Source organism: Sphaerodactylus townsendi, linkage group LG17 (assembly GCF_021028975.2).
Source record: "Sphaerodactylus townsendi isolate TG3544 linkage group LG17, MPM_Stown_v2.3, whole genome shotgun sequence".
Taxonomy (NCBI): domain Eukaryota; kingdom Metazoa; phylum Chordata; class Lepidosauria; order Squamata; family Sphaerodactylidae; genus Sphaerodactylus; species Sphaerodactylus townsendi.
The window spans coordinates 4,913,447-4,937,228 of record NC_059441.1 but is presented as its reverse complement, the minus strand read 5'-3'; the positions used below and the strand labels follow the sequence as shown (position 1 = coordinate 4,937,228).

Below are 23,782 nucleotides of genomic sequence, written 5' to 3'. Positions count from 1 at the left end.
TAGCTCCAGCACCCCTGCGCTGAAAAGGATGTTGTTGGCGGTCGGGTGCCATTCCACGAGGCCGACGCGCCGGCTGTGCCCATAGAGCTCCAGGGTGGCCTCGGTCATGTTGCGTTTCAGCCCCCCGTCTGCGATTTCCCATATCCGGACCTTGAAGGGAAGGAGAGCAAACGGTTGTTGGGAAGGGGGCCCGGCCCAGCCGTTCCAGGGTGGGGCCCCGGCCAGCCCAAAGAAGCCAAGAAGATCCTCATACTTTTGTCAGAGAATTGCTGAGAAGGGCGTTTTTACAGTGGGCACACAGCCACTTGTTGAACAGAACAGCTCAAAAATACGCTCTGAGGAAGAGAACGGGAGTCAACGCCACTGGATATGTATTATTTTGTTGTTCACCGCCCTGAGCCCTCCGGGGGAGGGCGGTATACAAGTATGATGGATGGATGGATGGATGGATGGATGGATGGATGGATGGATGGATGGATGGATGGATGGATGGATGGATGGATGGATGGATGGATGGATGGATGGATGGATGGATGGATGGATAATCTTTTTAATGTCTTATGCTGCTCTTACCGCCCTGGGTTCCAATTCTACAACTCCACTCCCTGCATCGATTGACACGTCATGTCTGATACTTCTTTCTTTTGTTCCTGATTTCATAATCTGCATTGCTTATTAGACGTCTCGTGCTATTTGACTGGAGAGATTAATGCTGATACTCCACCTTGAGTCTCTCAGTGAGTAAAGTGGGCTGTAAATAAATACTTGGGTGCCCCCCTGGAGAAAAGGGGGCCGGGGGGGGCGGGGCGGGTAACCTGTCTCCAAAGAGCTTCTGCCTTTGTAAATGTGTAACCCCCATGCTCAGAATGGGTTGACCCAGAAAGGGATGGAGACCCAAAGCAGGAGAAGGCTGCAGAGCTCATGTAGTTTGAAGGAGACGAGGCTACCAGACTCAGACCTTGATTGGTATAAGCCCTTAACACCTTGTTAAGGTAACTGCAATGTTGTTGGGAACTACTGGGAAGGTAGTTGTTTATTTTTGTCATGTTGTAAATGTTGGCGTTTATTGTTTCAGGGTTTCTTTTTTGTGTTTGTCATGGGTGAGAGTTCTCCTGGAAACCTTCATCATGTTGAATCCTGTTCATCAAGCCCTTGGAGTCTTCAGGAGCCAACCCACTTGCAAAGAAGAATTGGACTTGGCAGTATCGGTAGACTGTAAATATAAGGACTGGAAAATGCAACCTGAACAGGACCTTGAAGTGTGATGTTAAATGTTGATGTTATATGTTAAGTAAAGCATTTTGTTTTTTAAAATTGGTTGTTGCAAACTCATTCCAAGTTCTGCCCCACAGAACCCACAGATAGAGGTTACAAACGCACCAGTCTTTAAGCCCCACCCTGAACCCCCCAGTGCCAGAGGGCTCACCCTGCAGTGTACCAACCCAGCGACCTTCTGGCATTTGCTGAAACATTGCAGACCAACTGATATTTGGCAAATACAGACATCACTGATGTTCACATGACGTTAGCCTTCCCCTGCAGGACAATATGACCCACGTATTGCCAAGATGTCCACTTGGGTTCATTTGTGGTTACTGTGCAGTTCAGAAGAGCATCCTGACTTCGCCTCTCCCGTGCTCCCCCCGCCCCATGGTTTCGGAGGGAAGAGCTTCAGGGTGAAATCTGAGCGGCCAAGAATAGGCTGGGAAAGCAAAGGAACCACCAGCAGCCTCCTTCCAAATCCAGAAAAGAAACCCTCCCAAATCTTCATGGTGAGGATTTCAAAGTCGGCTCGTCCAAGTCTTGTGACTCTCCTGCGGGAATCAGTTAGGTGGGTCAGAGCCTTTTTAGCGGCTGCTCCCAACCGAGGAAGCCTGCGGGGGGGCGGGGGGGGGGTGAGTCATCCCTGCAAACCCCAGGGAGCAAGTCTGTGGTTTTGGCGGTCTTGATGTTCTGGCTGATAAATATTGTAAAGGACTGATGTTTAAATGGTTCAAAGCTAATTATGCAAATTACTACATCATGTAATTTAACTATGAAATCATTTTACCTATAATTTTATTGCTAGCTTTATTGGGGCAAGCATTTCACCAAAAGTCAGCGCACGAAACCAGCAACCGAGCGAGGAGACGAGTGAGATGAGGGCTGCCCCTCCCCGCAGGGTTTTTTCTCCACTTTGGCGTCCAAACTGGAGGGCTGGGTTTTCTGGAGCCTCCTCAGACCATGTTGCTCCCACAATCTTCTTGCCAGCTTTTAAAAAGGTAAGGTTTCCCCTTCAGTCTTATCTGACCCTGGGGTACCCCTGCAAGCAGTGATTTCATAGGCAAGCCGTTTTTGTGGGGTAGTTTGCCATTGCTTTCCCTGGCTATTCTTTACCCCCTAGCTATGAGCTAGGGCAGTGATGGCGAACCTTTTCGAGACCGAGTGCCCAAACTGCAACCCAAAACCCACTTATTTATTGCAAAGTGCCAACACGGCAATTTAACCTGAATACTGAGGTTTTAGTTTAGAAAAAACGGTTGGCTCCAAGGCTAAGCATGCTACTCGAGTAAAGCTTTGGTGGTGAAGTTAGTGGCTTTGCTTTGAAAGCAAACGCGCGTGCATCTCTTCCAACGTGGTGAATCACGAATTCCTAGGGAGGGAAGCTTTATCTTCCAGAAGCAAGTTTTCCCCTGCTAAGCCAGCAACCGAGCTTACTTCCCAGGTAAAGCGATCGCTTTACGTTCTTGGTGCATGAAAATCTCAGTGGGATTTTGAAATGAGCCAACAGGGTTACCTACACTGCTTCCCCAAAACTAGGTCTTAGGTTTAATGCTAATAATCGAGCCCAGCAGCCCAGGCCAGCCTAGATGTGGGGGGGGGGGGGCACTCTGTTTGCGTGTGCCCACAGAGAGGGCTCTGTGCCACCTCTGGCACCCGAGCCTCTTTTGTGGGGTAGTTTGCCGTTGCTTTCCCCGGCTATTCTTTACCCCCTAGCTATGTGCTAGGTACTCATTTACTGACCAAGAAATGGATGGATGGCTGAGTTGACCATGAGCCAGCTGCCAGGATATCTGACCCACAGGGGGCTCGAACTCCTGACCGTGTGAGTGGCAGTGCAAGCACTTAACCGCTACGCCACATGGCTCTTTGCCAGGTTTTCCCCATCCCCAATGGCTTTATGCCAGTCTTTGTGGAAAGAACACAGCCCAAGTGCATTCGCCTGCCGTTTCGTTGACGCCCTTTCCCCCGCTGTCGGTCAGACTAGCTTTCTCACTGCACACGCTGGCGTGTTTGGATCCTCTGAAACACTACGGACATCTGTATAACTGGTCTGGCCAGAGACGATTGCATCTCATAGGGTTGCCAGCCTCCTGGGGGGACCTGGAGATTTCTCAGAATGACAACAGATCTCCAAACAACAGAGATCAGGTCCTCTGGAGGAAATGGCGGCTTGGGGAGGTGGGCTCTATGGCCCTAAGCCCCACTGAGGCCCCGCCCCTCCCCAAACCCCTCCCTCCCCAGACTCCACCCACAACCCTCCAGGAATTTCCCAACCCAGAGGTGGCAACCCTAAAACCTGCGAGGGCGTCCCGTCTTATGGTGCCTTTGCCGACGCGCTTGTTTGCCTGGAGTCCCAGGGGTCTGCAACCTGCGGCTCTCCAGATGTTCATGGCCTACAAATCCCATCAGCCCCTGCCAGCATGGCCAATTGGAGCAGCAGTGGCGTAGTGGCTAAGAGCAGTGACTAAGAGCAGGTGCACTCTGATCTGGAGGAACCGGGTTTGATTCCCTGCTCTGCTGCTTGAGCTGTGGAGGCTTATCTGGGGAATTCAGATTAGCCTGGGCACTCCCACACACGCCAGCTGGGTGACCTTGGGCTAGTCACAGCTTCTCGGAGCTCTCTCAGCCCCACCCACCTCACAGGGTGTTTGTTGTGAGGGGGGAAGGGCAAGGAGATTGTAAGCCCCTTTGAGTCTCCTGCAGGAGAGAAAGGGGGGGATATAAATCCAAAACTCCTTCTCCATGAACATCTGGAGAGCCGCAGGTTGCAGACCCCTGGACTCTGGACCTTTGGGGAAAGGAACCTCCGTGGACGGCTCAGTCAGCCCAGAAAGCCCCCCCAGCATCCCCCCCACCCTCTAGCCCCCGCTTTGGATGCATCGAGCCAGACGGAAGGAGCTGCTGGCTGGGAAGGAGACGTCCTGGGTGGGTGGCAGCTGTCTCCCGAGCGCTGATCTGCAGTGAAAGCTATAAAAAGAACCTGATGACAGAAATCAATGACATCATTTCAGCAGGGGGGGGGGCGGGGGAGCCGGCAGGGCTAGTCTTTGCAAGCAGGCAGAGGAATCAGTGGCACGGTAGCCATCAGCCATCAGCCTCCTTTGCCTTCACATCCCGGGACGGTTGCCCCGGGACGGAAGAGAACCAAGGACCTGCTTGTCATGACCTCTAAATGGAACCTCCCCTTTGCAGGGCAGTATACCTTAGAGAAGCGATCGTTTTCCTGCCCATGGAGACTGTGTGCCTCAATGGAATGCTGGTTCAATCCAGGAGGAGCATTTCTGTGTAGTTCATGATGGGGGTGGTGGAGATACACAATTAATGATTTAAGCAGAACTTGGGTGAAACAGACCCCCCCTCCTCCAGCTTGGGCCCCGTTCCCGTCTCTGCTAAGTGGCTCCTGCCCTTTACTCTGCAACTCCCCAGATCTCTCCTTTCCTCTCCTCCCAATTCAATTATAACCGGTCTTTCACTCTCTCAGTCACAGCCAGTCTCTGGGATGGGTGGAATCCCAACAAAGAGCATGTGCAGAGTGCCTCTTCACTAGGGGACTCTAGCCACCCACGCCTTGAATTATTTATGAAGAAGAAGAAGAAGAGGAGGAGGAGTTTGGATTTATATCCCCCCTTTCTCTCCTGCAGGAGACTCAAAGGGGCTGACAATCTCCTTGCCCTTCCCCGCTCACAACAAACACCCTGTGAGGTGGGTGGGGCTGAGAGAGCTCCGAGAAGCTGTGACTAGCCCAAGGTCACCCAGCTGGCGTGTGTGGGAGTGCCCAGGCTAATCTGAATTCCCCAGATAAGCCTCCACAGCTCAGGCGGCAGAGCGGGGAATCAAACCCGGTTCCTCCAGATTAGATACATAAGCTCTTAACCTCCTACACCACTGCTGCTGGATTATTATTTTATTTCACTGCTGCCCTGCCTCTTGCCCCAAAAGGGACAACGTGGCCGGCATCATTCCCCTCTCCTCTATTTTATGTGCACAACACCCCTCTGAGGTAGGTTAGGTATGGAGGGCGTGACTGGCCCGAGGCCAGCAGGCAGAGCGGGGACTCCAAACTGGGTCTCTCAGAGCCCAGTCTGGGACTCCGACACGCACGCTGCCTCTCAGGCTAATTTGAGGGCAAGAGCTTTGCGGTCGGGCTGTCTTGGGGGGTCCGGCCTCTCTTTCTGACTAGGAAACCTTTGGGGTCTGTGGGATGACTCTCAGCAGCTCCCCTCCCCCATCGCCCCCATCTTCCTCCCCTCTGCAAGGCAGCCCCAGAGAGCCACAACTCTCCTCCCCGCGGCTTCTCAAGCCCCGAGTCCCTCGGCCACGTTCTCCAAGGCAGGGAGGCAGGACGCAAAAGAGGGGTCGCAGAGAGAGGCTCTGGCTTTGGCCCCAGCGAGAGCCCTCCCCGGCCTGCACACGCCCGCCAGCCCCCTCGCCAAGCCCCGCCTCCTCTCTGCTGCAGGGATGCGGCCGACCTTCTGAAGGTCAAGAGGGACCTGCAACTGCAGCAGCGGCAGCAGAACTGCAAAGAGGAAGGCGGGGCAGGGAAGGGAAGGGCCGGCCTGCATCGCCTGGCAAGCAAAGCGGGAAGCGACAGGAGGCAGCCCTTGCCAACACCGGGTCTGGGAATTCCTGGAGATTCAGGGATGGAGATGGGGAGGGTGGGGCTGGGGAGGTGAGGGGGCTCAGCAGGGAAGTCATGCCAGAGGGCTCACTTGCCTCCACAGCTGCCATTTCTTCTAAGGCGGGAGTCTGCAACCTGTGGCTCTCCAGATGTTCATGGACTACAATTCCCATCAGCCCTTGCCAGCATGGCCAATTGGCTGCTGGAACTCAGGGGAATCTACATCCACAGCCTGCCCAGGAGGTTGGCAACGATCGGAGGAAGAAGAAGAAGAAGAAGAAGAAGAAGAAGAAGAAGAAGAAGAGGAGGAGGAGGAGGAGGAGGAGGAGGAGGAGGAGGAGGAGAAGGAGGAGGAGGAGTTTGGATTTATATCCCCCCTTTCTCTCCTGCAGGAGACTCAAAGGGGCTGACAATCTCCTTGCCCTTCCCCCCTCACAACAAACAAACACCCTGTGAGGTAGGTGGAGCTGAGAGAGCTCCGAGAAGCTGTGACTAGGCCAAGGTCACCCAGCTGGCGTGTGTGGGAGTGCACAGGCTAATCTGAATTCCCCAGATAAGCCTCCACAATTTAGGCAGCAGAGCTGGGAATCAAACCCGGTTCCTCCAGATCAGAGTGCACCTGCTCTTAGCCACTACGCCACAAATTGCTCCCTGTGGCCTCGGAGCCATTACTGGTCCCTGCATTCCCAACATGCACCTGAAGTTCTGCGCTGGAGCCCCAACGGCCAGGCATGCAAAAGCCTGGTTCGGAATGCAACCGCAGCGCCAGGGAGGGAATGGGCTTCAACCCCACCCTCCGTCCAAACACACAACGTGGCTGTTTTCTGACCTGAAATGGCCCTGGGGAGTCCTGTTTGTTTTCTTGAAACAGTTGATGGGCAGTCTCTAGAGCAGTGATGGCGAACCTTTTCGAGACCGAGTGCCCAAACTGCAACCCAAAACCCACTTATTTATCACAAAGTGCCAACACGGCAATTTAACCTGAATACTGAGGTTTTCGTTTAGAAAAACGGTTGGCTCTGAGGCGTGCGTTACTCAGGAGTAAGCTTGATGATAATCAATGGCTTTGCTTTAAAGCAACCGTGCAACTCTTCCAACGGGTGAATCATGACTCTAGGAGGGTTTACTCAGAAGCAAGCCCCATTGCCAGAAACCAAGCTTACTCCCAGGAAAAGGATTGCGCTTTAGTTTAATAGTGCTTAACAGGATTATCTACACTACTTCCCCAAAACTAGGTCTTCGGTTTAATGCTAATAATCGAGCCCAGTGGCCCAGGCCAGCCTAGATGTGGGGGGGGGGCACTCTGTGCGTGCCCACAGAGAGGGCTCTGAGTGCCACCTCTGGCACCCGTGCCATAGGTTCGCCATCACTGCTCTAGAGCCTGTGACATCGGGGGAAATAGAAACACCCGCCCCTCCGCATGCATCATGGCCCCAATCCAAGTCGTGGTCCAGCGAGGCAGTGAACTGAGTTTCCCAGCACACAACTCCATGAAATCTGTTGACATTCCATGTGTTGGCCACACGGGCTTGGTAACACACGGTTCAGCCCCAAGAAGCTGTGGCGAGAGAGTTATGTCTGGGGCGGGAAGCAATAAAGGTTTGGTTCTGGTGGGTTTTCCGGGCTGTGTGGCCGTGGTCTGGTGGATCTTGTTTCTAACGTTTCGCCTGCATCTGTGGCTGGCATCTTCAGAGGCGTATCACAGTGTATAACAGACTTCTCTCTGAGATACACCTCTGAAGATGCCAGCCACAGATGCAGGCGAAACGTCAGGAACAAGATCCACCAGACCACGGCCACACAGCCCGAAAGACCCACCACAACCAGTTGAATCCGGCCGTGAAAGCCTTCGACAATACATGGTTGTAGATGGTTTAGAGAGAGGTCTCCTGAAAGACAGGAGAGAGAAAAATGGTTGTAGGTGGTTGTGGTGGGTTTTCTGGGCTGTGTGGCCATGGTCTGGTGGATCTTGTTCCTAACGTGTATAACAGACTTCCTTCTGTGGTACACCTCTGAAGATGCCAGCCACAGATGCAGGCGAAACGTTAGGAACAAGATCCACCAGACCACGGCCACGCAGCCCGGAAAGCCCACCACAACCAGTTGAATCCGGCCGTGAAACTCTTTGACAATACAACAAAGGTTTGGTTTACTGCCATCAATGCTGCAAAAAAATGCTGGAATTGTGAAAATAATTAGTTTCCCAATCTTGTCTGGACACACTTTCGAAAGCCGGCTGCAAGGTCTTCTTCCTCGCCACCCGCAGCCTGCGCAGAGTTAGGGGTCTCAGGCCAGGGACTCCGGCAACCCCCTCCCACTTTGGTGCTTTGCTCCTGTGCTCAGAGGTAGCTGGTGCCTTTTGAAAGTGCAGAGTCCATAGGAACTTAGCTTTAAAAAGGGCTTGGACAGATTTATGGAGGAGAAGTCGATTTATGGCTACCAATCTTGATCCTCCTTGATCTTCAGATTGCAAATGCCTTAGCAGATCAGGTGCTCGGGAGCAGCAGCAGCAGAAGGCCCTTGCTTTCACCTCCTGCCTGTGAGCTCCCAAAGGCACCTGGTGGGCCTCTGCGAGTAGCAGAGAGCTGGACTAGATGGACTCTGGTCTGAGCCAGCTGGCTCGTTCTAAAAAAAAAAAGAACGATACATGTTAAGCAAGTGCTCCTCATTTGCGCGCACACAGCATTCCAGCGCAGCAGAATATCTTCACTGAGTGCGCATATAATTTTGGGCACATCCCTCTCCCTGCTCCCAGGGAATAATCACAGCCATGTACACCCACCCGTCGCCAAACGAGGAAGCACGTTTTGTTCCGCATGAATGAATACCATGAGCTACGTTCTGAGGCCAGAGGGGAATCCAGAGCCCAGGAGAAAAGTCGAAATAGGCAGCAGCTCAAAGGCACTGTCTGAGCAGCATGTGCTTGTTGGACAAAGACATCTGTCTGCTACTCATCCCCTTCCTTGGTACGACTTCTGACTCAGAGGTGCACGCAGCCTTCTTGGAACTGAATGTGTCTGGTTTAGAACCACACGTTTTGCAGAGACAGCAAAAGAGGAACATAAGAACATAAGAACCAGCCTGCTGGATCAGACCAGAGTCCATCTAGTCCAGCTCTCTCACAGGCTACTCACAGTGGCCCACCAGGTACCTTTGGGAGCTCACGTGCAGGAGGTGAAAGCAATGGCCTTCTGCTGCTGCTGCTCCCGAGCACCTGGTCTGCTAAGGCATTTGCAGTCCCAGATCAAAGACGATCAAGATTGGTAGCCATAGTTTTTTTATTCCCCCCCCCCCAATCCATTTAATATATAGTCCTCAAATAGAGGACGTATCAGATATTAAACTGATAAGAACAGATACTGCACTTGATCTTAGAGGAGCAGCAGTGGCATAGGAGGTTAAGAACTCGTGTATCTAATCTGGAGGAACCGGGTTTGACTCCCAGCTCTGCCACCTGAGTTGTGGAGGCTTATCTGGGGAATTCAGATTAGCCTGTACACGCCCAAACACGCCAGCTGGGTGACCTTGGGCTAGTCACAGTTCATCGGAGCTCTCTCAGCCCCACCCACCTCACAGGGTGTTTGTTGTGAGGGGGGAAGGGCAAGGAGATTGTCAGCCCCTTTGAGTCTCCTGCAGGAGAGAAAGGGGGGATATAAATCCAAACTCTTCTTCTTCTTCTTCTTAGCCAAAAGTCCGAGAAGCGAAAACCTTTCCTGTTCCACCAGAACAGTTTGCAAATAAAGGGAGAAGCTTGCCTGGTCTGTGTTGCTCTGGAGCGCCACCCCTGCGAAGGCTGGAGGGGCTAAGGAGCAGCATATGCTTAATATGCATCATTCCCAGCTACGGCCCCCGCACTTCCAAAATGCACCAGTTACCAGGATCAAGTGACCCAGCGGGCCGATCAAGTCCTTTCCAGACTTCCGTCTGTTGGTTTGTTTAGCATGTTTACATCCCACCCCTCCAGACATTTGCTTAAAGAATCTGGCCAGTGCAAAAGAAACAAAAAACACTGCAAATGTTAAGAAGTAAAACGAAACAATTATTCAACAGAACAAATCTCCCCGTTGAAACAGTCAGCCAATAACCTTCCGTGGCATCAACCGGCAAAAACAAGCCATCAAACATCCACGGGTGGAGAAAGCAAGCCAGGAAGATTAAAACGGTGGGATAAAAGTTCAGTTAAAAGTGTTGGGGTGGATCAAAATGGTTTTGCTTAGTGCCTAGATTGTTCTAGAGTAGGTGCCAGGTGAGCATCAAGGTGAGCATTCCGCAGGCAAGGAAGGGGCCACCACCGGCAGGCCCTTTCTCCGGTCCCCAATTGTCCCACTTACTGGCGGCAGAACTGCTGCAGGCGGAATGGAATGAACAATACCTACCACAATAAACATAAGAATATTACACGACAGGAAATACACAGTACCTAATAATTATAATTCAGCTAGCAACAAAACTGCCGTGCTGTCATGTCCTGAGTTCCTATATCACAGGTTGGCAACTGTTTGAAATATTTTCAACACCGACTTACTTATGCCCTCCATATTCCAAATTGAACCGCCTCTTGAACAATGAGGATCCCAGGCAGCTGAAAATAGTGGCCAAGTTCCTGCTTGATATTGTGAAATAAGTCTCCGGCTCTCCTTTCATTCACTTATTTTCTTGAAGTTTGTAATGTATGAACTATGGGCAGTTGTTTTACTCCGCTAAACTCTGGATCATACTACTGCACAGTTTTATCTGTATTTTCTCTTGATGCCTAATAAAGGTTTTTGAATTGAACTGTTTGAAATACTTTCGTTTGTCTCTTTGACATGAATGAATTCATTGTTTGCCCTTCTGCTTTGTCACTCTTGGTGAGGGAGGCAGCAGGTGACCTGGCCACACAGTCACCAAAATCTTCCCATACCAAAATCTTCTCCTTGTCCCTTTTTTCTCCAAAAAGATTTAGAAATGTCCCCCCGCCCCCTTAGCCTCAAACTCAACATCCAAGTGGACCTCTGCGTCCAGTTAAAGTTGACATAATGATGCCTTCCGGTCATCCGTTTTTGCCAAGAATTCCTCAACCTGAACCAATTTGCTCAGTTTTCACCACCACCACCACCAACAACAACCTTTATTTGGCATTTAAAAATAGGTTCTAGAGCGTTGCCAGACATTTTTGAAATACAAATCAAAAGTACATTCAAAGTGCAGACAGGAAGACTATATAGCAGTATACATCACTTAGAAAGTTCTGTCACTTGTAAAAGAAATTTTGCTACTTTTCCCAAGAGCACGACATCTGTGTTGTTTAACAGAAGCTCCACAACAGAACAGTCAGAGTCACGTTCAGATTTGTCTAGGGCCAGCCTGGGAGAGAAATTCCTGATGCCCACATATCTCGGACAGTCAAGAATAATGTGAGCAAGAGTCTCCACTTGGTTTTTACAGTGTGGACAGACCCGATCCTGGAGAGGGATGGATAAGTAACGACCCTTTGTAATGGCCGATGGGAAGGTATTGGATCTGGCCCTTGTGATAATCCATCTCTGTTGGGGTTCAGTTAATAATTCAAGATATTTGGCCACTTTTTTATTTTTCTTTCCTTTTTTTTCTTTTTTTATATATATGTAAAAGGTAGACTTAGACTAGGAAATAGGACTGTGTAGAATATAGAGGTAGTTTAGATAATTGATAGTGCAAGTAGTTAATATTAATAATAACCCTGCTACGAACAGAGAGGGAAACGGGAAATTTGTAAAGACAGCGATCTATGAAGTATGAAAGGTAAATAACCTAATAATATAATTTTTAAACTTGTACTTATACAAAAGACTTCATAGAAATTCTGTATACAAGAAAAAACAATTGTTTTCCTCTATGAAGAGGTAATGGGACAGCTGTATATGCTTTTTCTTATTATATTAAACTGTATATATTTAATAAAAATATTATTTAAAAAAAAGATATTTGGCCACTTTTCACCATTTCTTACGCAATCGCCGACACAACTTTAAGTGGAGATTTGACTGGAACTTAAATATGAAGTAAAAAAAATGCAAGAATTGCTCGAGAGGCTGTCTGAGCTAGCAGCTAGCCAGCCTCGGCATTCCTCTCCAGGGCAACAATGAAGCCCCCGGTGCGGAACGAGGGGCTCCCAGGCCACAAAATACTCGGTCAGCCCCGTTTTGCCAGCTGGGTCTGAAACCTCTTTCTACGCTCCATTCTTCCCAGCCCGGCAGGCGCTCCAGTGGCTTTCTACTTACCGAAGTGTCTTCCGAACAGGACGCAATGACATTTTCAACAAAAGGGTTCCACTTGATGTCGAGCACATTGCCTTGGTGGCCGCAGACTTTGGGGTAATTTGGTTCAATCCGGCCAGTCTGTTTAAAAAAAACAAATTAGAGCAAGAAAGTCAGTAAAAAAAACAAAAAGTTCAAATGCTATGCCCGTTGCCCGCTTTAAGAAAGCTGAGTTGGTCTTCAGTTTGGAAGCATGTTTACTAATGGTAGTTTAAATGTAAAGTTTCCCCTTCAGTCGTGTCCAACCCTGGGGTACCCCTGCAAGCAGTGATTTCATAGGCAAGCCTCTTTTGTGGGGTAGTTTGCCGTTGCTTTCCCCGGCTATTCTTTACCCCCTAGCTATGAGCTAGGTCAGTGATGGCGAACCTTTTTGAGACCGAGTGCCCAAATTGCAACCCAAAACCCGTGCCATAGGTTCACCACCATGGAGCTAGGTACTCATTTACTGACCAAGGAATGGATGGATGGCTGAGTTGACCATGAGCCAGCTGCCGGGATATTTGACCCACAGGGGGCTCGAACTCCTGACTGTGTGAGTAGCAGTGCAAGCACTTAACCACTACGCCACGTGGCTCCTTGACAGTAGTTTAGAGATTCATTTTTCCCCCTCGGGAAAAAATCTGACTTAATCTTGAAATGCACTGATTTCCTGATGTCCACCAGGAGGCAGCGTTAACCCCTTTTGGAATCCCAACCACAGGATTTAAATGGATGGTTATGAAAGAAGCTGTTAGAATTCGCGGTAATTATTGAACAGAGAAACATAGGCCCCTTCCGCACATGCAAAATAATGCGTTTTCAAACCACTTTCACAACTGTTTGCAAGTCGATTTTGCCATTCCACACAGCTTCAAAGAGCACTGAAAGCAGTTTGAAAGTGCATTATTCTGCATGTGCGGAATAAGCCATAGAGTTGGATCATCTAAGAAGGGGTCTGCAACCTGTGGCTCTCCAAATGTTCATGGACTACAATGAGGGGGGAAGGGAAAGCGCTGATGGGAATTGTAGTCCATGAACATCTGGAGAGCCACAGGTTGCAGACCCCTGAGGGTCATCTAATCCAACCCCATGCACAATACAGGAAATTCCCAATTATCTCCACCCCTGCTCTAAGTCCAGGACAAGGGCAAAACCTCCAAGATCCCTGGGCCAATGTGGCCTGGAGGGAAATTCCCTCTTGACCCCAAAGTGGCGATTGGCATGACCCTGGGCACGAAAGGCAGAGCCATGAGAGCCGAGGACCGGCTTTTCCTTTCTCCCGCTTGCTCTGCTGCCATTTCATCTAAGGCCATTTAGCCGAGCACAGAGCAACAGTCTGCAACTTCAGCCACCCAGATATCAGATCCACCACCACCCCACACACAAAAAAAGAAGGCTGGTTGTTTTTGGCTTGACGCGGATTATTTTTTTTGTTTATTTGGTTTATTTTCTTTTTATTTTGTTGAAAACATTTCTCTGCTGCCTTTCCTGTTTCAAAGTCCCTCTTTGCACGTTTTCTCCCTTATACTTATTATTCATTTCCATTGGTTTCAATAATAAGAGCACAGCTGGATCAGAGCCGTGGCACATTCAGTCTCACACCTAATTTCAGTTACGGGGGTGGGTGGGGGAGAAATAAAGAGAAAAAGAGTTGGATTTATATCCCCCCCCCTCTCCTGTAGGAGACTCAAAGGGGCTTACAATCTCCTTGCCCTTCCCCCCTCACTGCAAACACCTTGTGAGGTAGCAGAAGGCCATTGCGTTCACATCCTGCAGGTGAGCTCCCAAAGGCACCTGGTGGGCCACTGTGAGTAGCAGAGTGCTGGACTAGATGGACTCTGGTCTGATCCAGCAGGCTAGTTCTTATGTTCTTATGTTCTAGGTAGGTGGGGCTGAGAGAGCTCCGAAGAACGATGACAAGCCCAAGGTCACCCAGCTGGCATGTGTGGGAGTGCGCAGGCTAATCTGAATTCCCCAGATAAGCCTCCACAGCTCAGGCGGCAGAGCAGGGAATCAAACCCGGTTCCTCCAGATTAGAGTGCACCTGCTCTTAACCACTACACCACACTGGCTCTCTAGAGGGCACAGAGGCTAAGGCCTTGCCCTGATGCCATCTCCCAGTGCTGGCATTCAGAAATTTGCTAGTATATGAAGGTAGCCAACATGTGTGGGGAAGCATGAAACATGAAGGTGCCATATATGGAATCAGCCCACAGGCCTGTCCTGGCCAAAACGGTCTATTCTGATTGGCTCTAAAGGATCACAGGTCTTCTGCATCACCTGCTGCTACCTGACCTTTTTACCGTATATACTCGCCTATAAGCCGAGTTTTTCAGCCCTGTTTTAAGGCTGAAAAATGCCCCCTCGGCTTATACACCAGTCCTGCTTACCAGCCATTTCTTCAGGCCTCTGGGAGCTCCTTATTTGGGCAGTGACTTCCCCTGATGTCATTGCCCAAATAAGGAGCTCCCTTTACCTCCTGCTGGGGGAGCTCCTTATTTGGGCAATGACATCAGGGGGAGTCACTGCCCAAATAAGGAGCTCCCTCTGCCTCCTGGCTTCCCACCTTCAGCTTATATGCCAGTCAATACCTTTCCCCAGGTTTTGGTAGTAAAATTAGGTGCCTCGGCTTATACATGAGTCGGCTTATATACGAACAGGTAACTGCTGCCCAGATGCTCTGTCCCCTCTGCAGATACTTCTGCAATAATAGCAGCAATGAGAGCCATGCAGAGCAAAATCTGAAGGCAGCCGAAGCACTCAGTTTGGGCCTCCACAGCTTGGGCTCCAGATTATACAGAGGTTGAGAGTGGTGGTGGCCAACTGAGAGAAGGCAAATTTGAGCGGGCAAGGACGCCCATCGCCAAAGATGGCGGCTTTGAAGCTGAACCTCAAAGCCTCACTGGCGCTCGGGGCTGCCTTAACAAGACACGTCCAGGTTTTGACATGATCCACAGCAGGTTCCTTTGAGGCAGAGTCTATTCCTCACTGCAGCTCGCAGGTCTTCAAAGTCTGGCTCTGGGAAGTTCTTCTCCCTGCCCACAGACCCACTGATTGGGCTGCTGGCAACTAACTGCCCAGAAGATCAGACCAGACCATCAATGGCAGGTGGGCTTCAGCTCAACTCGATTCCAGTGGTGTTCTCCCTCCCCTCCAGTTAAGATTGGATTACGTTGGTTTACACGCTGGATTACGGTTAGATTACGGATTCGTTAGTTGGATTGGATTCGTTAAGATTCGTTCGTTCGTTCGTTCGTTCGTTCGTTCCTTCCTTCCTTCCTTCCTTCCTTCCTTCCTTCCTTCCTTCCTTCCTTCCTTCCTTCCTCTCCCCTTTCTGAAAAGTACTATCTTGTCCCCGCTAGCACTAGGTTTTCTTGCTAAACAACTAGATATCAGGTGCCTGATAAAAGGAACTTTTGACTCTAAAAAGCTCATACCCCAAAGATTCTGTTGGTCTCTAACATACTTCTAGACTCGAATCTAACAGATCTTCTCAGAATTAGTTTAGATTTCCTTTTTTCCACACGCCCACTGCAGTTCTTATAATCAAAAACAAAACAGGGTGATCCTTGAATACCAATTCCACAAAAATCACACAATCATTATTCTGACAAAGCTGCGTTTGTCTGAAACACCAAAAGATCCCAAAGGCAGCCGTGATAAACATGACTGTACGAAACACACCCAGCGCCACTGAAATTCCAACTTTCCAGAGTAGCTTCAACCAAGGGATTCGTTCACCAGCAGAGGGCAACAGACTCACAAAGACTGGTGAAGGTGGGCCAATAATGCCATTCATAAGAATATAAGAACATAAGAACAAGCCAGCTGGATCAGACCAGAGTCCATCTAGTCCAGCACTCTGCTACTCGCAGTGGCCCACCAGGTGCCTTTGGGAGCTCACAAGCAGGATGTGAAAGCAATGGCCTTCTGCGGCTGTTGCTCCCGAGCACCTGGACTGTTAAGGCATTTGCCATCTCAGATCAAGGAGGACCAAGATTGGTAGCCAGAGATCGACTTCTCCATAAATCTGTCCAAGCTCCTTTTAAAGCTATCCAGGTTAGTGGCCATCACCCCCTCCTGTAGCAGCATATTCCAAACACCAATCACACGTTGTGTGAAGAAGTGTTTCCTTTTATTAGTCCTTATTCTTCCCCCCAGCATTTTCAATGGATGCCCCCTGGTTCTAGTATTGTGAGAATGAGAGAAAAATTTCTCTCTGTCAACATTTTCTACCCCACGCATAATTTTATAGACTTCAATCATATCCCCCCTCAGACGTCTCCTCCCCAAACTAAAGAGTCCCAAATGCAGCAGCCTCTCCTCATAAGGAAGGTGCTCCAGTCCCCCAATCATCCTCGTTGCCCTTCTCTGCACTTTTTCTATCTTTTCGGTATCCTTTTTGAGATGCGGCGACCAGAACTGAACACAGGACTCCAAGTGCGGTTGCACCACTGCCTTATATAAGGGCATGACAATCTTTGCAGTTTTATTCTCATGGATCCTATGTTAGGGCTGCTCCCTGTTCCATTTTGATGGCTAATTAAAAAACCCTTTTGTTTCTTTCCGTGAGAACCAACCTTGTTTCTGCGTCATCAGATCCAGAGAAAGCCATTTTTCCCGTGCTTTTAAGGCATTCGGTGAATCACAACCTTTTTCTCTGCAAATATTGTTCGGAACATTTTGTATCCCACCCTTCCTCCAAGGAGCTGAGGGAACAGCAAATCATCCGCCTCTCCTGGGTTTTATCTCCACAACAACCCAGCGAGGTAGGTTCAGCTGAGAGGGTGTGACTGGCCCAAGGTCAGCCAGCAACCTTCCTTGGCCCAAGTGGGAGTTTGAGCGTGGGTCTCCCGGATCAGAGTCCAGCTTCCCAACCACTTCAGCAGACTGGCTTTCGAAGGTTCGTCCCCTTTTGCACCTAAGAAGATGACCAGTTATCTCGGCCACGCAGTTGACGACAGCTAACCAAAGACATGAACCTTTCACCCCAGGGTCAAAACCTACTCCCCTCCTGTCACAAGACCACGAATGTGGGGATCCACGCCGGAACAACCTCTTCACACCTCCCGACAACCACTGGCTGGTTTCTCTTCAAACAGCAACGCGAAGGAAGGCTGGGCCCCCACTCTCACATGCAAACCTTGTCAGGTTTTAAGACTGAAGACAACGAACGGACTCTGGATGCTGGATCAGAAGTCTTTATCGACAACAGCTAGTACTTGTCTTTCAGAAAGCCAGTTCTGCCAACCTACGAAAATACAATTGCCTTTATCTCCTCAGAGTTCCCGCCATAAATCCCCCCCTCCCTAATTCCCATGGAATGTGAGAATAACACAACGGAAAGGGGGTTGTCTGGGTGTTGAGCATTTCAAGGACAGCGCAGTGATAGTTCTCAGCCACCTCCCCTCACCCCGGAAGTCACCAGGTTTGCTTCTAGTTATCCACAGTTGCAAGCATCAAGGGAAAATGGAAGGAAAGAAGAAGATCCACTAACATATCAGCCAGGTGTGAAACCTTGCGCCCCAGGCCTGCTCTTTGATGGCAGGAAAGCATATCCTGGCACCACTGAAATCACCCGGGCAGCACTCCCTAATCCAGGGGTCTGCAACCTGTGGCTCTCCAGATGTTCATGGACTACAGATGTTCATGGACTACAATTCATGAGCCCCACAGGGGCTGGTAGAATTGCCAGTCCATGAACATCTGAGTTGCAGACCTATCTCATAGATAGATAGATGAATAGATAGATAGATAGATAGATGAATAGATGAATAGATGAATAGATAGATAGATAGATAGATAGATAGATAAGATAGATGAATAGATATAGATAGATAGATAGATAGATAGATAGATAGATAGATAGATAGATGAATAGATGAATAGATAGATAGATAGATAGATGGAATAGATATTATTCTGACCTTTTAACCCAGCCAATAGTTTAAAATCAGAGTACATGTGAATCCATAGCACTCCACTTATACAAAAATATAATATAAATTAAAATCCATTATAAAATCTATTAATAAATAACATTAGCTCCAGGCATTATTACAGTCCTCATCACACAGTGCGGCTCTTTGTTTTGATAAGGAACTACGCTTGTTGTGTACCAATATACAAAATTTAGCTACCTTCTGTGAAATGGCAGAAACACGATCTTCTAATAATATTCTTACAGAATTCGTGTCTGAGTTATCTATGAATGGATATACATGACAAGTTAACAATGGTTGGATCAACAGCTTCCTTTCACCTTCATGTAACACAGTACGGTAAGATATGTGACAGGTCTACTTCCCCTGAGCCTTTACCCTGGGTTCTCCTGTGCCTTGGAATACGTTCATAAGATCTGGGAAGCTAAGTGGGGCTGACCCTGGTTAGCATTTGGACGGGAGACCACGGAGGAAGCCCGAGGTCGCTATGCAGAGGGAGGCCGTAGCAAACGACTTCTGGTCATCTCTTGCCTTGAAAGTCCTGCAGGGTGCCTATGACTTGGTTGTAGCTGGACGGTGCCTTCCACCACCATTGGTGGAACTGGGGGCACCTGCACGGTCCACAAAATAGCAGTGGATCATCACCCCAACTTGTACAGCTTTCTTCATCGTTCAACTTTCATGCCCATGCATAGTAAGGGGAAATACTATGAATTATCATTATCTTTTCTAGCTCCTTCACAACTGCACTCCTTCTGATTTCTCGATCAGAGTTTTCCTCCTGGGGGACGCCTGAACCAAGAAATAGAACTTCTCTATTTCAGTTTCTTCATCATCAACTCCACAGCAGCCATTACTTTTGTCTTCTTAACATTCAGCTGGAATCCTTCTTTGACATTTTTGGCTCTGACCTTCCTCAGTAGTGGTTTCAGATCTTCACTGTTTTCTGCCCATAATGTCATCTGCAAATCTCAAATGGGTGCTGTGTGGTTTCCGGGCTGTATGGCCGTGTTCTAGCAGCATTCTCTCCTGATGTTTCGCCTGCATCTGTGGCTGGCATCTTCAGAGGATCATCTGAAGATCCTCTGAAGATGCCAGCCACAGATGCTGGCGAAACGTCAGGAGAGAATGCTGCTAGAACACGGCCATACAGCCCGGAAACCACACAGCACCCCAGTGATTCCGGCCATGAAAGCCTTCGACAATACAAATCTCAAACGGTTAAGATTCCTTCCCCCAGTTTTAATTCCACTTTCATGTAAATGTAATCCAGTCTCCTTACATGTTTTGCATAAAGGCTGAAGAGATAGGGAAGCAAAGTACATCCTTTGCGGTCTCACAGTCGCATCTCGCATCAAAACGATTGCTGCGGCGTGCCCATGTCTTTGAAAACCAATCATAACTTTTCATGAGCTACTCAGTCAACAGGTTTGCTGTGATCTTTGAAACACCAGCTGGTACCTCCTGTTCTTGGGTAAAAATGTTCGGAACATTTCAACAAAGGAACAACAGGCCCTGTTTTACCAGCACTATTTTATGCAATATCATGTTCTTACTGCGGTGTTTTCTGATCTCTGTTATCCAGGTTTTGTGTTTCTAATACGGCATGTCTTGTACTGTTTTATTGTTTTCTAACACTGTAATTCAAGGGTGCTGTGTGGTTTCCGGGCTGTATGGTCGTGTTCTAGCAGCATTCTCTCCTGACGTTTCGCCTGCATCTGTGGCTGGATCCTCAAATTTGCTTCTGGGCTAATGAAGCGATCGGGGAAATACCCTACTAGAACAACTGAAAGCTGGTGCCGTGAAAGCCTTCGACAATACACTGTAATTCAACCTTATTGAAATGTTTATTGTATATCTTCTAGGGTTCCTGTTGCCTTGTTCTACATTTTGTAATATGCCTTGGAGTCTCAGAGAGAAAGGAAGACTATAAATAAAGGAAATAGATACCCCTGGGCATCTTCAAAACAAGAGAGCGATCCACCCGCACTCCGGGCTGACGGTTCCGTGGATCCCTCTGGAAGCTCGGCCATCTTTTCCAAGTTTCAGCTTCACAAAGCAAGAGAGGCCCAGACAAGAAAAAGAACAGTCTGCAGTTGGACATTTAAGCGACCTCCATGAGACAGATGTTTGGAAGGGTCATCTGCGCTGCTTTCGCTCAGCTATCTCGTGTGGCTGAGAACCCGCACTCAGCTCTCCTTCTGCAAGGAGACTGGAAAGACTTTTTCCTCAGAGAAGCCGGAATATCAGCTGCCCAGGCACCTTTCCATTCATCCCGCCCTTTGAATCCTGCCAGTGAGGGAACCAGGCCTGTGGCAGCAGCAACGGAAACTCTGGCTCACGGAACAATGTGTCAGACTGCCTTCCCTGGCATATCTGGGGGGGAATGCCTTTGGGTTCTTTATTGAGAACAAACTCTGCAATTGTGTGCATGCCTCCAATCCCAGCAGAAGAAAATGGGTGTCCTTTCCCTGTACGCTGTTCATCGCGTTACGTTTTTGTCCTGGGACAGAAGTCTGCAGAAGAGCAGCAGTGGCGTAGGAGGTTAAGAGCTCGTGTATCTAATCTGGAGGAACCGGGTTTGATTCCCTGCTCTGCTGCTTGAGCTGTGGAGGCTTATCTGGGGAATTCAGATTAGCCTGTACACTCCCACACATGCCAGCTGGGTGACCTTGGGGTAGTCACAGCTTCTCAGAGCTCTCAGCCCCATCTACCTCACAGGGGGTTTGTTGTGAGGGGGGAAGGGCAAGGAGATTGTCAGCCCCTTTGAGTCTCCTGCAGGAGAGAAAGGGGGGATACAAATCCAAAACTACTACTACTACTACTCCTCTTCTTCTTCTTCTTCCTCTTCTTCCTCTTCTTCTTCTTCCTTCTCCAGTGCCAGCTCTGTTTTCCAATTTTTGTCTCTCATTCAGTTTCAACAACTGGACCCATCTGTCCCTGGGGAAGAGACCTTGAAACGTGGTTTTCCATGTTGGAATTGACCACACAGAGAAGCAGTTGTTTAAAAGGGTAAAAGGTATACGTTCTTAGGTTCTTACATGTTTATTAGGAACTACGTTTAGGATAGGAAAGAAAGAGAGCATCTAAGAAGAGTTTCTGCAACTAACTTCCAGGAAGAAGCAGAATATTAGACCTGAGAGTATCAAGTCTAAGGACAGACAAGAGGTGACCCAAAAGGTCAGAGGGGTCACTAACTTTACAGTCCTCTCTAGATGGCCACTTGATCACGCCCTGCTGGGTCTTCATCAATTCCTTTGCACATTAGACATGGCTACATCCAACATGCTACATCTCAATATCTAGTGTGCAAAGTCCACAAGATTCATCTTCTTACAAAGACTTTCAAACCTCTCTCCAGGTAAGGATGAACGCACCTGCAACCATTTCTTCTGTAGGACAGTACAGCAAGTCAACAAGCCCATCTTCACACAGCTTTCTAATGAGATATTTCACATCCATATGCTGTGTTCAGATGCTAAACTATTTCATCACAGTCATCCAAATCAGTCAGGATGTGAGTCTGTCTGTTGTCTCTGTACCGTGAGCGCAGGAAAGGTTCTGCTAAGAAGAAGAAGAAGAAGAAGGAGGAGGAGGAGGAGGAGGAGGAGGAGGAGGAGGAGGAGGAGGAGGAGGAGGAGAGTTTTATGTCCCCTTTCTCCACAGGAAAGACTCAAACTTAATCTCCTTGCCCTCCACAACAAACACTACAATAGTGGAAATTGAAGGCTGAGAGCTCCAGCTGTGTTATGAGTCACTGGCACTGTATGTAATGAAGGTGCCAGGCAATCTGGTCCCAGATAACCTCCAACTCCCGAGCTTGACAAGCGGAGAATCAAACCCGGTTCCTCAGGTAGGCTACATGGCAACCCTCCCTGCATACACTATACTCCTTTGCTGTTCAAATCCTTAAGCATCTCATGAAGTTTTTGGTTCCCACACTGGGCTGCCTGTTTCAATCCATCAATGCTCTTTGGTAGTTAGAACGCAAGATGCTTGCCCTTGCGTTATTTAAATCCTGGTGGTTCCATGTAGACTTCTTCCTTTCTTTCTCTATGTAGAAAGGCAGTCTTTACTGAGATGTTCAAGAGCAGCCTCACAAAAGCGTGTCTGACCGCTGGTGAAAAGCTCCCATGGTAGCCTTCTCCAAATGTTGAGAGTAGCCTTTGCAATCAGTCATGCCCCTTCTCCTTCCGCATCATGCGTGGTCTTGAAGACTCACTTGCCTTCTTTTCAGGTAGTAGTTCTGTATGTGCGGCTGGCCTCCACCCGGGCCAGGGCTTTTATGGCCCTGGCCCCGGCCTGGTGGAACACCCTTCCTCCAACTGTCCGGGCCCTCGCGAGTCGGAGGGATTCCACTTAGAACCTATGCATTCAGTTGTTCCACCCAGACCCTTTAGGGGAAGCCAGCCGCTGATGGTGTGCGCCCTTTCTGTCCCTCCCTTTTAACATTCTGGGAGCTTGTGACATCTGGCTTTACCGTCCCCCTCTTTGGGAGGGTTTTTTACTGTTAGTTTTAATGTTGGACGCCAAGTGATCTATATGGAACGCTGTAATTTTATGTTTTAATGATGCTAACTATATTCATTTTTATTGCAATTGTTGTTGCCGTCTATGTAATATTATTCTGTTGTTCACCGCCCAGAGCCCTCAGGGGATGGGGCGGTATATAAATATAATAAATAAATAAATAAATAAATAAATGAATGAATGAATGAATGAATGAATGAATGAATGAATGAATGAATGAATGAATGAATGAATGAATGAAATGTGTCCATGTTTTGTTGTGAGTTTCAATATCTTCTTCTGTAGCTTTCCTCCACCTCTCTGTCCCTCTAGCAGGCGTTCTCGCAATGTCCTTCCATGTGGAGGACTCTGGAACCACTGCTGCCTTTGCAAAACAAGCATATCTCAAAGGTGGCACCCCCGTGTTCGTTCTGCTGGATCGGACTTGCAGCCCCTTCTGGCTGAACAGGCTCTGCAGATACTCTATGTGAGCTGTCCATGGTGCTGTCAACCTCAGGTGCTTCAAGTGCGCCGTCCATGACATTCAGATAGACTGTGCTGCACTTGATTTTGCTCTGCTGAGGTGGAATCACTGGAATCTTTCTTTATTCATCAACATAACCTGCATTACAAATCTCCAAGGCTAAAGACAGCAGGTGACAATCAAGGAAGAGGTTACCCAGGAGCAGCAGTGGCGTAGGAGGTAGGAGGAGCAGCAGTGGCGTAGGAGGTTAAGAGCTCATGTATCTAATCTGGAGGAACCGGGTTTGATTCCCAGCTCTGCCACCTGAGCTGTGGAGGCTTATCTGGGGAATTCAGATTAGCCTGTGCACTCCAACACACGCCAGCTGGGTGACCTTGGGCTAGTCACAGTTTCTGGGAGCTCTCTCAGCCCCACCCACCTCACAGGGTGTTTGTTGTGAGGGGGGAAGGGCAAGGAGATTGTCAGCCCCTTTGAGTCTCCTACAGGAGAGAAAGGGGGGATATAAATCCAAACTCTTCTTCTTCTTGTGGGGTTCCGCAAGGAGCGATCCTTCTCTTGGTATTATTTCACATCTATCTGTGGCCCCTAGCTCCACCAGTTCAGTGTTCAGGCTGGGCTGTCATCAATATATACTGAAATTACGGGAATGGCAATGCTTTGGAGTTATTGGTTGTTTTAATGATTTTTACTGAGATGTAATTTATTATTT

General features: G+C 48.8%; 1 protein-coding gene and 1 non-coding gene across 2 annotated transcripts in view; both read right to left on the bottom strand.

Annotated features, from left to right (window-relative positions):
• The window catches only part of CORO2B (coronin 2B), a 53,741-nt gene that overhangs the window by 16,912 nt on the left and 13,047 nt on the right, over positions 1–23,782 (bottom strand). The window contains exons 2-3 of the mRNA XM_048481887.1: positions 12,124–12,240; positions 12–150 (exon numbers count right to left, since the gene is read on the bottom strand). Coding sequence (XP_048337844.1) covers positions 12–150; positions 12,124–12,240 — 256 coding nt within the window. The remainder of the gene's footprint in view (positions 1–11; positions 151–12,123; positions 12,241–23,782) is intronic.
• Positions 9,091–9,282, bottom strand: LOC125424783. Its single transcript, XR_007243285.1, has one exon. It is a non-coding gene; the product is annotated as a U2 spliceosomal RNA (small nuclear RNA).